Source organism: Rousettus aegyptiacus, unplaced genomic scaffold, assembly GCF_014176215.1.
Source record: "Rousettus aegyptiacus isolate mRouAeg1 unplaced genomic scaffold, mRouAeg1.p scaffold_m13_p_14, whole genome shotgun sequence".
In the NCBI taxonomy this organism is placed as follows: Eukaryota; Metazoa; Chordata; class Mammalia; order Chiroptera; family Pteropodidae; genus Rousettus; species Rousettus aegyptiacus.
The window spans coordinates 41,492,776-41,508,509 of NW_023416289.1; the positions used below are offsets into that span (position 1 = coordinate 41,492,776).

General features: G+C 50.5%; 1 protein-coding gene and 1 pseudogene across 9 annotated transcripts in view; one reads left to right on the top strand and one right to left on the bottom strand.

Moving 5' to 3' along the window:
* The window catches only part of GRIK5 (glutamate ionotropic receptor kainate type subunit 5), a 51,949-nt gene that overhangs the window by 23,940 nt on the left and 12,275 nt on the right, over window positions 1-15,734 (bottom strand). For 8 of the 9 annotated variants that reach the window (XM_036232360.1, XM_036232357.1, XM_036232356.1 and 5 more), the window contains 4 exons: window positions 14,765-14,917; window positions 14,280-14,384; window positions 14,035-14,142; window positions 5,816-6,019 (listed from right to left, as the gene is read on the bottom strand). In XM_036232360.1, the coding sequence (XP_036088253.1) occupies window positions 5,816-6,019; window positions 14,035-14,142; window positions 14,280-14,384; window positions 14,765-14,917 (570 nt within the window). The remainder of the gene's footprint in view (window positions 1-5,815; window positions 6,020-14,034; window positions 14,143-14,279; window positions 14,385-14,764; window positions 14,918-15,734) is intronic. The other variant, XM_036232359.1, reaches the window with a different exon arrangement.
* On the top strand, window positions 9,732-9,850 carry LOC118611770 (annotated as a pseudogene).

Sequence of the window (15,734 nt, forward strand, 5' to 3'; positions counted from 1 at the left end):
CCCGAAGGGTACAGAATTGCTTTCAGGTTACTACCCTGGGAAAGATGGGGCATTCTAGGGGCTTCTGCTTGGCTCCAGCCCTGACTCCATGGGTCAGCTCTGCCAGCTGCCACGTGTATCTACTCCAATTACACCACCAGGACTTGGGAAAACACAGGATAAGTCCACAGACCTAGGGCCCATTCTGAGTTGAACTTGGGCTCAGACCCTATCTATTCCCTGATCACATAGGCCCCACTGTGGTCCACTAGTCCAAGCAGGAAAAATCAGAGTGATTTTCCATCTATAAAAATGACAGAAGGGTTGTCTAAATACCTAAAAGCCAATCAAAACCCTCAGTGCTGAGAAGGAGGCTATCTAGAAACTGTGCAGTCTTTCTAGGAAGCAGTTCAACAATACGCAACCAAAGCTATACAAAGAGTTTCCTCTTTCATGCAGTCATTCTATTCAGAGAATCAATCAATCAGCTGCAATGCAGGCAGAGCTTCTGTACATAAAGATGTTCGCTTAAAGATGTTTGTTTACAACAGCACAAACAAAAATACCTGGAAACAACTAAGTATATAAAAAGTGCTTCATTAAATTACAGTACATCCACGTGAGGATTAATATGCAGCCATGTAACATTCTGTTTGGGTGAAAACAATGAGATATTATTTTTAGCCTTTCGGATTGGCAAAGACTTTTTAAAAAGATTGATAATGCCCTTTGTTGGCAAGAGTGTAGAAAATTTGACATTCTTGTGCACTTCTGGTGGGAATACAAATTGGTGGAACCTTTTTGAACAGCCACTTGGCAGTATAAACTTAAAAAACATTCACGCCCTTTGACCCTGCTTGGAACTCGTCCCTCAGGAGCAGCACAAACACAACCACAAATCCACAGGCCCAGCTGATGGAGGCACTGTCTATACTAGCAGAACCTGGAAACCACCCAAATACCCATCAATAGGGGATGAGTTAAATAATTCACGCTCAACTGCACAATGAACTCCGTATTTCTCCACCTGAATTTCAAATAGGCATCTTAAACAACCTATACCCAGAAATAACTCTAATTTCCCAGACCCCACCAACCTGCTCCACCCACTTCCTCCCCAGAGTGGAAACCAGCCTCGCCATTCTCCCAGCTTTAGGCCAAACACTGCACTCGCTCCTGAGACCTCTCTCCCTCTTATGCATATCCCGTCTGTTGGCGTGCCTGACACAGCTACTTCTCCAAAGCAAGCCAGCTTCTCCTCTCTTCCAAACTCTCCAACGGCCTTCTAAATGGACTGGCCTATTTCTACTCTTGCCCCGCTACGGTTATTTTTCAAGAGAGAAGCCAGTGTAATAAATTTTAAATGATTTAAAAATTAAACCGAGGTCACACATCCATACTATGGAAGATGATTCAGTCCTAAGAAGAAAGGAAGTACTGATCCATGCTACGATGTGGATGAACCTCGAACACATTATGCTGAGTGAAAGAAGCACAAAAGACCACAAATTGGATGATTCCATTTATATGAAATATCTAGAATAGGTAACTCCATGGAGACAGAGAGCAGACTAGTGGTCACCAGGTGCTCAGGAAAGGGGGGATGGGAAATAACTGCTTAATGGGATGGTGTTTTCTTTGGGGCGTCATGAAAATGTTTTGGAACTAGAGAGAGGTGATGGTTGTGCAACATCACGAATATACCAAACACTACTGAACTTACACTTTAAAATGGTTAATTTTACGTTATATGAATTCTACCTCAATAAAAAGAAAAAGAGAAAACAAATTAGGTCATGGCACATTCCCTGCTTAAAACCTTTCAGTGGCTTCCCACCATATTATAAATGATATCCAAACTCCTTACTCTTAAGGTCCCAGTGATCCAGGCTCTGCTCCGGGACTTTGCACTGTCCCTTGCCCAGCCCCCACGAAACTCTGGGAAGGAGATAATAGCGCCCCTGTTTTATGGGGGAAACCGAGTTCAGAGAGATGAAGTGGCTGGTCGGGGATCACGTGAGAATGCAGGCAGCCTGAAGCTGGCTCTGCCTGGCTCCTAACCAGCTATGACTGTCATGGCCACCCAGACCCTCCTCTGGGATCAGGCATCCATTGCCCAGCTATAGAGCACTGGTGGCTGATTACTCTTAGTTCTGTACGTGGAAGAGTCCCCTCAGCCAAGATCCTGGCCCTCCCTGAGGAGGAGAGCCCCTGCACCAATGTGGAGGTGGGGATATAAAGGCCTGTCCCCCCACCTAGGAGGATGGGTGTCTCTTGTGGCCATCCCAGCTCCAGAGCTGCCTGTGGGATGGCTGAGGCCAGTCATGACTGCATGTCAGTTCAACTGCCCCCATGGCCCAAGCCTGCTCCTTCACTCCCTCACAAGGCTAGTTTCCAGGGGCACCCCAACACACGTCCTGCCTACTGGTCTCCACCTCAGAGTCTGCTTCCTGGGACCCTGGCCTAAGACATTTGCTCTGACTTTCAGGGCCAGGCTGGAGGGTGCAGACTTTATCTTGAGGCCCCTGGATGGCTAAAGCTAAAGCAGGTGAGCGATAGGTAAGATCTGTATTGTAGAAATATTCTACTGGAGGGCAAACTGCAATGGAGAGAAATGGGAGGCCAGTGAGGAGGCTGGTGAGAGGCACCAAGGCCTAAATTCACACCACGGTAGTGATGGCAGAGAGGCCGATTCCAGCAGTGGCCACTGGGTGGAATAAATGGACCGTAATTCTAGACTGGCTGGCGGGCCCTGGCCCTGGGGTGACTCAGGGGACGATGCCCTGGGCATTCCTCCATCTGGAAGTTACTCATCAACTCTGCGCCAGCCTGTCGGGATGCCAGCTCTGGCTCTGCCTGTCACTAGCCGTGTAGCCAGGACAGAGTACCTTGGTACCTCACTCTATTCATTAGAGAAAACTGGGCTAATACCAGGCCCTCCTTGGGGGGCGGCTGTGAGCAGTCAAGGAGTTAACTCGAGTTCAGAAAGCTTGGACAAGGGCCCGCCATGGCATGAGTAAGCATTACCCTGCTCACTGCAGGCTTCCCAAGTGCCTGCTGGGTGTCTGGAAAGGGCATGGGCCTCAGGTCAGACACACCTGGCTGGAGCCCTGTGGCAGGGAAGGACCAAGACCTTCACTGCCGAGCCCAGATCTCACATTGGTAGGAGGGCAGTGACCCTCTGGGCTAAGAGGGATTGTTAGGAAAAGCAAATCACACTTGAAAAGTTTCTGGCACGTGGCATGAGGTCAACAAATGCAGTTGCTACTGCTGTGAGACTGGTCGGGTGTGTCTGTGCAAAGCTCAGCGCACTTGGCCAACCCACAGCAGGCAGCTGAGCCTCACTCTGCAAGGCCAAGCCCCGCCCATCTTTTGCGCTCCCTGCCTGCTCCTCCTCCAGTGTTCTTTCCCTAAATGTCATCGCCATCGCCCAGCTGCCGGAGCCAGAAACAGGAGGAATGCCTGCGTCCCCTCTCCTGCATCCCCCACCCTGGAGTTCTCCAGGCTCCCCTAGGTCTCCATCTCTGCCATCCTCTTACATCCCCGCAGGTGATCCTGCAGCCCCTGTGACCCATCCCTCCACCCCGCTGATTCTCTTTCCTCACTTGAGCCAATTCAAAACCCTTGGGAGTGTCCCACAGACCTCCTGCAGGGAGCCAAACTTCTTAACCCACTCAGCAAGAGCAAGGCCAGGCCTGGCCACTGTACCCCCAGGTGTATCACAGGGCCTGGTTTACAGCAGATACTCAACAAATGCTAGCCGGAGAACAGGTGAACGCATGGATGTATTTATGTACTGGCTGTGCTGACAGAAATAACATTCACACACTAGCTGGAGGCTGTTGTTTCCCCAGTTTTACAGTTGAAGAAATGACGTTACAGGGAGGTTAAGTAACTTGCCCAGGGTCACACAGCTAGTAAGCAGCTGAGCTAAGATGCAAACAGGACTCAGAACCACAACTGTTGCTACTGATTAGAAAAGCTCCAGGCCGCTGTGCTATGCTCACCCCTGCGCCTTTGCATTGAACCTGAGGGTGTGGAGTTAAGACTCTTGCCTGAGTTCCGGCAACTGTCAATAGGCTATTCCCACTATTTCTTTGTTGATGAATAAACTGTAGTCCAGTTTAGTGATTCTGTTTGGGGTCTACTCCCCTGGAGTCTGCTTATTTCAGGAGTCCCCGATAAACGAAAGTTCTAGGACTGCATAACTGAGGACTGGGCTGTGGAAATGGAGGTCACAGGGAAGCCCACCAGCTCTCTCGCTTTTTGCCTCCTGTCTCCTCAAGTTCCAGCTTCAGGCCCTTTAAACAGGCTGGCAGCCTGTGGGGCAGTGCCTCAGGCCTGTCTGTGGGGTTGGGTGGGGGAGACTCAGTACCCAGGACCCTGGGGACACCCCCACCCCGGCCTCTGCTAGAGCAGTCCTGGGTTCAGAGGGTGCTTTCAACTGAAAGAAGGTTTTGCAGTCAAACAACTTTTGAAAATCAGTGACCTTAGGGATAAGTCCTTGTCAAGAGAAGTGGCCTTTTCTAGTCTATACCGGTGACATTCAGGGGCTTAGATGAAATGAATTCTGGGATGAAGAAGGCAAGAGGGTGAGGATATCTGATGCCCTTAGCCAAGTCCAATGTCAAATCTGCCCAGACCATTAGCGGCCATAGGTCCCTGCTCCACACACCTGCCCTGGGTGTGCTCGAAGTCGGGGGGTCAGTTTGTCTCCTATGGACAAGTCCTGACTTGTCTCTGGGCATCTGCCCACGTGGCTTCTCATGCCAAGAATAAAAGGGGGAACTACATGTGAGCCCCTCTCTGACAAGCAACATGTGTGGTGCTGTCTATTTTCTGTAACTCTCACTACACACCTGTCAGGTATCATTAGCCTCATCTCAAGAAGGGGAACTGAGGTTCAGAGAAGAGAAATGACTCACCTGAGCACTCAAACTCAGGTTGGTCTGATTCCAAAGAATTCTCTCTGCTGGACCCTGACCCACGACCTCCCATGCCCCCACTTCTTTCCCTCCCCACCTTCGTGCAAGTCCACTCGGGGCACGCTGGTGCTTCCAGTGCACTGCCTCAGCTCCGGACACACTGCCGTCCTCCCATATCCCCTTCACCTTTCTGACTCCAGACCCTTTGAGTATTCGCTTGTGTGCCACCTCTTCCGGGAAGCCCTCCCTGGACGCCTAGCTAGGCAAAAAATCTTCTCTAGGACTGAATTCCCCAGTCTCAGCCCAAACGCTGTCTTGTGGTCATTTGCTCTTCGGCACCCTGAGGAGATGCTAAACTCCTGGGGGCAGGGTCCAGGTCCATCATGCTCACCACTATGTCCTGTGCTGCCAGTATGGTGCTCAACAAACACCTGCTGAGTGAGCAAACCTGTGAGATCAGCAGACAACCTCAACATCTGCCATGTGCCAGGCCCCTCTGGCAGGTGCTAGGCATGGCGCACGAATGAGGCACAGTCCTGTGCTCTGGGCCCAAGCCCCACCTCCTGCAGAAAGCCTTCTCAATCGCCTCAGCCCCCGCCTGCTCCCCACGCCACATCTCACTCACTCAACAAATCTTTGAGCACTATCTAAGCCATGGTGGCATGAGGGAAGCATGTGGCAAACATTTGTTATAGGAGGTGACGCACTGCCCCTCTTTCCCCTGTGTCCACCCCACAGTGCTCACCAGGCACAGATACACGGCACCCCATCAGCATGGGAGCCCCAGTGACTCATTCCTCTTCCATTATGTGCCAGGCTGGTTCTGAGGCTCCCCTAGTGGCCCCCTGTCCACCCACCCTCCCCTGCACAGGCCGTGACCCCTTTCCCAGCCATGGCCCAGCCTGGCGTACCCGGTTGATGAGCTCGCCGACCATGCCCGTCCAGGAGCCATTGGGCTCGGGTGCCCCGTACAGCCCATCCTCCACCAGCCGCAGGCGGTAGCGGAAGCGCAGCAGCTGGGCCAGCTCCCGCAGCATGTCCACGCAGAAGCCCTCAAAGCGCTCGTTGCCTGACAAGGCCTGGAAGTTGGGCCGGCGCATGACGTACGGGTTCTCCTGGAGAGGCGGGGAGAAGGTGGGTCAGAGATGGGTCATCTCAGGGCTGGGTCAGGATCCTGGGGCCCAGACATGGCTAGATCCAGGATTTGCTCAGAGTGGAACAGGCCTGAAAGCTAGGGGCAAAGCACATGGGGCCTAAGAGTCCCTAGCAGATCACAGGGAGCTGTTTTCGTCTCCATCGGCCAACATGGCGCCCATCTGTCCCAATCTTAAATGTCTACAGGAGAGGCACATAACCTAAGAGTGAATCAGGCTGGATGTAGGTTGTCTCAAACAGGAACAGAGGCTCCCAAATTTTTGACTGACACACAGTAGGCATTCATTTTCCTTTACAACCCAAGTCACACACATTTATGTGTGCACCCATGGGCCATAATTAGACTTAGATCCACAAAACAATCCTTATGCCTTACGGCTATGGCACTACACCCTGATATTTTCTGTTCTGCTCTACATTTTTCCACACGACCAGTAGCGACCCATTGAAATGACTTCATGAGCCAGCAAGGGACCAGAGGGTCTGCCCCAGTATTTAGCTTTGGCCCAATGCCACCAAGAGAGAAGTGGGCCTGAGATGGGAGACCACCTAGGAAGACCAGGTATATCAAGGCCCAGTTCTGAGGGAATTTGGGAACCCAGGTGATTCTGTAAAATCTCTAATACCAATTTAAACTCCAATACCAATTATTTTTAGTGCTCTGTAAGTTAAACAAACACCGGCCAGTTTGAAATCTCCAGTCGGCAGCTGGTTCGCTACAATGACGCTTATTTTTGAGGGTTTCGAGCAAATTTCACTGACCCCCATTGTGCCACATAAGTATACAAGGGGAGAGTACATTCTAAGTGCTGGTAAGACGAGGCATATGAAAATGCTGGTAACAAAAGGGAAACTAATCCCAACAGTTATTGTCTAAGTGGTTGGTTATTCAGTACTTGAGACTAAGGAACAAAAGGACTTGGGAAATGGCCAGGAGAGTTCTGGCAAAAATAGCCACAATTGAGAGCATATATTAAGTGCCTGCTGTGTACAGACCCTGTACTGCACATGTTCTCTGAAGTCTCACTTTGATTCTTCACAGTGACCTTACACAAGGTGTTATTACACTCATTTTACACACGTGGAAACTGAGACTTACAGAAGTCAAGTGACCTGTCATCTCTCCGTCATTCGACACACCATTACTAAGCTCTGAGGGAGATGCAGCCACAATATTTTGCAGGTCTTCCCACCAGTTCCCCGACCCCTTGGATCTGAGCTGGCTTCAGACTTGGCCAACAGAATGCGGTAGAAGTGATGCTGTGTGAATTCCAGAGCCTGGGCCATCAGAACAGTCTTTTGGAACCACCGTGGAAGGAAGCCCGGGCCAGCCTGTTGAAGGATGAGTGAGCCAAGGTGAGCCAGCCAACAGCCAGCACCTATAGCCACTGCAGACCTTCTAGCCTGGCCTAGCCACCGACTGAATACGACAGCCACAGTAAGCTCAGGCAAGACCAGCAGAACTGCTCAATTGACCCACAGAATGGGGTTTTAAGCTTCCGGGTTTTGAGGTGGCTTGTTACACAGCAGTAGATACTATGAGGCCAGGTCCTATTATGGGCTCTAGGTTTCAGGACCTCACAAAGCCCCTCAGCTGAGGGGTGACGGGATGGAAGAGAATCAATGTTTTTTGTTTTTTGTTTTTTTTTCTCTCAACCAAGCTGCCTTTCCAAATCCAAAATTGTGGAACTGGGGGTAGGAATGTGAGATACTACTAATAATAGCAGCAGCAGCTCGCATTTCTGTGGGCTTGCTGTGTGACAGCTATTCTGTCAGCGTGGGAGGTAGGTATTATTACCTCTGCTTTAGAGACGAGGACACTGAGGTCCTGAGATGTAAAGTGGTAAGTGGCCGAGATGGACCTGTCGGTCTGACTCCAAAGCTCTATCTGCTCTTCAGTCCTCTGTTAGGCTGAACTCAAGTGGACACGACAGAGTGACGTGAGAGGAGCCAGACAGAGATGGGGACCCAGGTTGGATATCGAAGCTGGAAAACCAGAACCAAGAATTCTCTAGACAAGCACCAAGCATTAGAGTGGGAAGCCTCTCATACAGCCCTCTTGACACACACAGGAGGAAGCTGGACCTCAAGGAGGTCAAGTGTCTTGCCCCAGACCCCACAGCTGAAGCAAATCAGTGGGAAGGGGAGACAGGGCAGAGCTGGGATTCAAAACCCAACTGTTGTGAGCCCCAAAACCCTGTTCTGTCCACCAGGCCAAGCTGATCTCCAAATTCGAGATTGAAGCACTTGGGTTGTGGATCTGGGGTCAAGGCCTCAGGACCAGGGTCTGAGCTTATAGGGCCAGAAACAGGGACTAGGGCCTGTGAAGAGAATTCAAGATCAGAAAAGGGTGATGTAGGGCTCAGCCTAGAGCCCTAGACCATCAGAACCAAGGGTCTTAAGGAGCCTTCGGTCCAAAGTTTTCAGGCTTCTTCAAAGGGAATTTTCTGCAGAAGCTCTGCAGACAGACAATGAGCCGTTGCTAAGTCTGATCCTAAGAAGTCATCCTACAAACGGCTGTGCACCTATACACAAAAATGTAAGTTCCAGAGAATCATGGCAGCATTGCTTGTAGAGGGAACAAAGACTGACAACCTATTCTGGGACAGGTTAAAAAGATTACTGATGTCATTAAGGCATCCCAGGCAACCACTAAAATAACAAGTTCTCTCAGATCTATTAAGAGGAAAAAGGCAAGTTACAGAACAATGTGTACAATATGCTACTCTTTGTGAAGGAAAGATGGAGACATGCTTGTATATGCACAGACATTTCTAGAAATGTGGCCTCTGGGGGGAAAATGAGGAACTGGAGAGAAAAGGAATCTGATTTTTCATTCCTTACCTCCTCTTTGAATTCTATGCAATAAAGGTTTGTATTAACTTCTGTCCTTCCCTCAGTTTAAAATTTTTACTATTAAATATCAAAAATTTTTTGAAGTATAATATTTAAATGCATATAGAAATGCAAAGGGTTAAGAAGAACCAAAACAATCCTAAAGAAAAACATGAAAACTGGGGGATTTACCTTACTGGATATTAACACTGAATTTAAAGCCATGATATGTAAAACAGTGTGGTATGAAAGCAAAGAATAAAACAGTGTGGTATGAAAGCAAAGAAGGACACACGGACAATAGAACAGAGGGTCAGAGGCCCACGCATAAGTGGGTACTACATTTATGACAAAGGTAAGACTGTGGTGAAAGGGGAAAGAATGACCCTTTTAATAAATGGTGCTGTTCAACTAAACATCCATATAGAAAAAAATATATTCTGACCCCCCTACCTCACATGACACATAAAAGTCAATTCTAAGTGCATTGTAGCTTTAATTATAAAAGGTAAGATTATTAAGTCTTTAGAAAATAAATAGGAGACCATCTTCATCACCTTGGGGTAAGCAAAAAAATTATTAAATTCTACAAGAATTAACCACAAAGGGGAAAAAAACAGTAAAGTACACTTTAGTAAAATTAAAAATCTTTTCATCAAAAGATACCATTGGGGGAAAAAAAGATACTAGTGAAAGTGAAAAGGCAAGCCACGAAGTGAGAGGAGACATCTGCTACGCATATTCCAACAAAGGGCTTGTGTCCAGAATGTGTAAATAACTCACAAATCAGTAAAAAGGTCATCTACCCCAGTTTTTTAAAGATAAAAAAAAGACTTAGCCTACAGCTATGCTACCCTGAACAAGCCCAATCCTGTCTAATCTCGGAAGCTAAGCAGGGTTGCGCCTGGTTAGTACTGGGATGGGAGACCACCTAGGAAGACCAGGTGCTGTAGACGTAAAATGAATGAATGAATGAATGAGGGATTGTTTGTTTGTTTATTTATTTAACAAATAAGGGATTGTCCTTGCAATCTGTGAGGTCAACCAAGAGTTGCCTCACCTAAAAAAAAAAAAGAAAAAAAAAGATGAAAAAAGACTTGAGCAGAGACTTCCCAGAAGATTTCCAAACACTCAAAAAACACAAAAAGGTGGTCAACGTCCCTGATCATTAAGGAAACAGGTCAAAACCACTCTGTGATTAGTTCCTTTATATAGTCATTCACCACTTGAAAAAATGAGGAGCCACTGGAATTCTCATCCATACGGGCCAGTGGGAGTGAAAAATGGGACTCCCACTTTGGACGACACTTTGGCAGTATCTGCTAAAAGCTGAAAAGATACAGCAATTCCACTCCTGGGTGTGCACTCGACAGGAATGCTGTATGTGTTCACCAGGAGCCAGGTAGTAGGATGTTCATAGCAGGACTCCTCATAATAGCCAAACTCTATAAACAACTGCAGAGTGCATCTACATTGGTGGGTGAGTAAACTGAGGTATAGTCATATAACAGAACATAAGAGACTAAACTGCTTATACAATGTGGATGAATCTCACAAACACATGTGAGCAAAAGAAGCCAGGCAAAAAGAGAGAACATAGAGTACGATGCCATTTACATGAAGTTCAAAGGCAGGCAAAGCTAATCTATGATGATAGAAGTTGAGATGGTGGTTACTTTGGGTTTTAGAGACTAGAAGGGGAACTAAAAGGGCTCCAGTCAGAGGGCCGATTCCATAGGTACATTCAGTTTTTGGAAATTCAGTGAGCAGTACACTTAGAATTTGTGCAAGTTTCTGTGTGCATGTTACACTTCCATAAAAATCTCTTAAAACTAAAAACAACAAAAGTTAAAGAAGGGTGGGTTCTAGAACATTCTCCACGAGCTGCTTGCCTGGAGCCTTTTGTGAACCAGGGACCAAAATCCACACACAGGACTTCTAACCCAACCTCTTCACTTCACTATGAACATTTTAATTCCCCCACTTTAAAGGAAACTGAGGACAAGAGAGAGCCACCCAGATCACCCAGCGTGTGGACAGCAGAGCCAGGCCTAGAACACAGCCCAGAGGGCTCAGAAAGAACCAGAAATGGAGGCAAATCGAGACAGGGAGGTACAAAGAACAGGTACATGAGCTCTGCCAAATTAACTCAGCTCTGTTACCTTTAGTTGGATGACTTGGGCAAGTCATTTAACCTTCACCTAAAATTCAGGGGTCATAACGTTACCTACTTCAGGGCTGCCATGAAGACTTAAATGAGTAGAACAAACAAAGAGCTTGGCACAGTGCTCCAAGATGCTGGCCATGATGATCGCTATTTTTATCAAGGATGCCAGGTCAGGAGGGAGAAGGGGGCTCTTTGATCTCATGCAACCCTCTCAAAGGCGGGATTAATAGACCCATTTTACAGAAGGAGGCATAAAAACTGGAGAGCTGGATGGCCTAAGTGGGAAGGGGTGAAGCCAGGAATGGGAGTAAGGTCTGTCTGACCCCAAGTCACTGAAGAGTAGGATGAGATGTCACAGCTTGAAGAGGAGAATTATGGGGGCTGACCGAGTGCCCTGAGAGCCCCCGGAGGAGTCGGGCCTGGGCCTGAGGGAAGGCCGGTACACAGCCTCATTTCCTTGGGCCTCCTCTTATACCGCTCCTTCCCCGTGGTGCTTCTCTGTCTTGGCACCAGCCTGCCCTCCCTCAGCTCCAGACCTGTAAGTCCTACCTCAGGGATATGCCACCCCGCACCCCACCCCACATTAAGGAGCTCCTCCTGCTCCCTCACTTGGCCCAGTCCTTCAGCCACCGCGCCCTACCTGTGCTGCTTCTCAACAACCCACATCACATCCCGCTCCCTGCCCAGAGTCCAGCCCAGCCTAGGCCTTGTCCTCCCCCTGGAGCACCTGCCTGTCCTGCAGCCTCCCTCACAGGCCAGGCTTTTCTGACATCCTCATCTGGCTCTGCCCCTTCCCCAACTCAACAGCTCCGAGGTACAGGGTCAGCTTAACTACGTCCCTCAGAGACCCTCTCCCACCTCTATCACAGCACTCACCACCCCTCCATGCCTGCTAGGTGTCAGGCACCAGTCTAAGCCCTGGGGACAGAACAGGGAATAAGACAAGACCTGACTGCATCTCACCCCAGCTGCCCAGGCTGACTCAGGTCTGAATCCCCAAGTACCTGACACAGGCCCTGCCTGGAAACACAAGCCGGAAAATGTTGGTGAATCAACGGGGATGTCCAGCTGTGTATACCAAGCCCGCTGCTGCCACATTCAATCCGACAAACACTTCCTGAGGCCCCTGCTCCTGTGACTCCTGCTGCCCAGGATGCCTGGCCCCACCTCCTCTGTGCACCCAACTCCTACACAGCTTCTAAAGCCCAGTCGAATGGCACCTCCTCTGCGAAGGCTTCCTCAGGCCTTACAAAGCTGAGTCAGTCCCTCCTTTCTGTGGGGACCCCTTTTTGCTCTGTGTAGGAGTGACACTATGTCCAAGCCTGTCTCCTCTATCGAACTGAGATTCCTCCCTTCAAGAGTGAGAAAAGCACAAACCACCTGTGACTCATTCCTGTGCCTCCAGAACTTGTGTAAGGCCTGGTACACAGTGATTTCAGGAAATATTTGTGGAATAAATGAATCAATCAGTCAAGAGAAGAATAAACGTCAGGAAGACAACAATATTGTTCATGGCTTAGGGAGATGAGCAGACAAGTGTGAGAAGTGATGCAAAGTTCCCAGGGTCAAGGTTCTGTCCTCCTAACATCACCTCCCTGACCTCTGCCCCTGCTCCCCACCAAGAACCCATCTCTTCTGGCCCTAGGAAGCCCCTGGGACTGACTGCACTCCCAAACACAGAGTGCGACTTCTCGCAGCCAGCCTGGCCTGGCCCTCAGGGCCCTTAGGCTGTTATGAAGTGTCTGGTTTCCCATCTGCAGGCCATCTGTCCCTCCCCAGCAGGCTCACTGGCCCTTCTCCAGAGGGACGTGAGGTCCACTTTTAGATCAGGAGTTCCCTAGGGACTGAGGGAATGGCTCTACGATGCAGTCTTTAGGGGGCCTCTGACACCCTGAGCAATCTGTGGTCATCTTCTCACAGCTAGCTTAGCTAGCCACGCTCATGGAGGTACCGAGGGGTCCCCACAGACAAGAGATGCCAGCAGGCCAAGGACTTGGCTGCCACAAAGAGCATGGCAGTCTGGCATGTCCAGCCTCCAGGTCCACCTGCTCTGGACAGCCTCCTGCTCACTGGGTCCTGTGCCTCACCCCTCCCTGAACTCCCAGAGGCCACTGTGCCTGGCATGGAACAGAGGGTGCAGCAGAAAGGGTGTGGCCTCTGAGCCTGACATTCAATTCCAGCAAGGACTCACTATGTGACCTGTTTCCTTGCCTTCGAAAGGAGGAAAACAATTCAAACCTCATGGAGTAACTGAGAGGTTTAGAGTGACTCCTGGAAAGAGCCTAGCACAGTGCCTGTGCAGAACGGGGCTCAATGAATACTCACTGACCCACAAAGGCCCGACTCTGGTCTGTTAAGATGCAGGAGCAGCACCCCCAGGATGAGAGGATGAAAGCACTGGCGATTCAGAGCACAGTGGTGAAGACTCAGGCCTTGGGGCCTCAGGCTTGGCTTCCATCCTGGCTACACCATCTACTTGCCCTGTGACCCTGGGTAAGTCGCGTCGCCTTTCTGAGCCATCGTTCCCGCATTTTCGAGATGGTCATTAAATAAGTTGGCATATGTCAACACACTCAGTTGGCATATGTGATGAAATGACTGCTCTAGCGATCGTGATTTATGGGTGCCTTCTGTGGGCCGGACACTGTGCTGGGCGCCCTGCCTGTGCAGCTGCATGGAACACTCGGTGTGCTCCTGTGAACCCAGCATTCCCATCTCTGCCGAGTGACAGCAGGCTGACAGAGCCTGGGGCTGGACCGGCTCTGATGGCAGAGTCTGTGCCCTCCCTTGCTCTGGCAGGGATTAGGATGGTGACACCTTGGTCACAATTGAGGGTTGTTAGGTACATTAGTCATGTCCCCACTGGTCAGTGCGCTGTGCCAGCCGAGGCACTCGCCTTCCACATGAGGACCAGGCTGGGGCCAGGAGCAGCAAAGTCCCTTCACCTACTGCCTCCCCACAAGGGCCACTCACCAGGATGGTCGTGACCACCAGTGTCTTGTTGGCCAGTGTCTGTGACAAGTTGATGTCCAGGGTGGTAGAGTTCATGGCCAGGGTCCGGTTAGAGTACCACACCCCGATCTGAGGAGGAGAGGGGGGTGATACTCTAACAAGTTCAGCTCAGGACACTTTGGACCCTGCCCTGCCCTCACCCCTACGCCCACCTCTGCCCCACCCCTACCCTGTCAGGGCTCTGGCACAGCCCTGGGCCCACTCACCTCACGGTGGCCCTGCCGGGACTTCTCTAGAATGCGCAAGGTATAGTTGGTCCTCTGCCCTTTGCTGTTGAACTCGACGCGCCCGGTCAGCCCATCATACTCTACCTAGCAGGGCGGGAGGTGGCCAGAGGGAGGGGTGGCAGGGGCCCAGGGAGATGGGCAAGAGAGGACCAGAGGGAAAGAGACAGAGGTGGAGGGAATGAGAGGGAGAGGGATCAGGAAGGACCATAGTTAAATGAGGAAGACAACACACCAGCAAACGAGGGGCGATGGAACAAAGACACAGGGAAGTAACAGTGCAGATAGGCAGAGGGAAGCCAGGAGAGGAGGGACAGATGGAAGATGCAGGAAGAGGCCGAGAGAAAGCAGGAGGCAGTGGGTGGGGTCGGAGGTGGGAGAGGACAGAGGGGCCACGGGGTGGACACAGTGAGTCCCCCATCTGAGGCAGGCTGCCCTGCCCCTCGGCCCTCCCACTCTTGGCTCACCATGCGCAGGTAGTTCATGAGGCTGGTCCCATGGGGCCAAATGTTGGCTGATGTACAGGCCAGCGGCTTCACGCCGATCTCCTGGCTGCGGTTCAGCTCCCGGACAGCGCTTACCACCACGTGCACGGCGTCAAACATCAGGGCAGCCGACAGCTGGGTGGGGAGCAGAGGTGGGGCAGGACAAGGAAGAGGCAGCTTAGCTGCGGGAGCCCCAAAGCCTTGTGGTGCTACCCCAAGCCCTTAGACAACTCTCTCTTTAGGAATGTGAAACCATGTGAGTCAAGAGTGAGGACCAGTCTCTGGGTGTCTTTCCTGAGGAATGTGTGAAAGTGGAATGTGCGTGACAGGGAAAGGTATACGTGCTGCCCAGGCCTTTCTGGGAGCAACTCTTTCTGACTGTGTAGCCACATGTCTCTGTTTGGGGAAGGGCACATCTGAGGTTTGCCTGGATGGCCAGCTGCGTCACCCTAATCAGGTGTCTGAGGATGAGCTTGGGACTCTGGATGTCCACGTGGCTGGTGCAGACCGGGGAAAATGACCACATGCCTGTCTGAGTATGGCTGAGGGAACGTTTGTGTGCCTGTTTATCTATACGCAGGGTAGGTGTGGTGTCTAGGAGGCAGGAGAGTACAATGGTTGTGAGCCCAGGCCTGGGAGGCAGACAGCTCTCAGCCGGAGGCCGAGCTCTACTATTTCCTGCAGTGGCCAAGTCCCCACGCCTCTCTTAACCTCAGTTTCCTCTGCTATAAAGTGGGGATAATCATCATCTGTGCCTCCGAGGGCTAGTGTGGGGGTCAAGTGAGATAATGCATATAAAGAAATTAAAACAGTGCCTCTCACATAGTTAGGTCTCAATACAAGCCAGCCACCGAGCTGTAACTGACAGCGCGGGGCATCTGTGTGCATGTGTTTGTGAGACTGTATCTTAGCTGGGTCAGTGTGCAGGTCTGAATCTCTGTGCTGTGTAGGT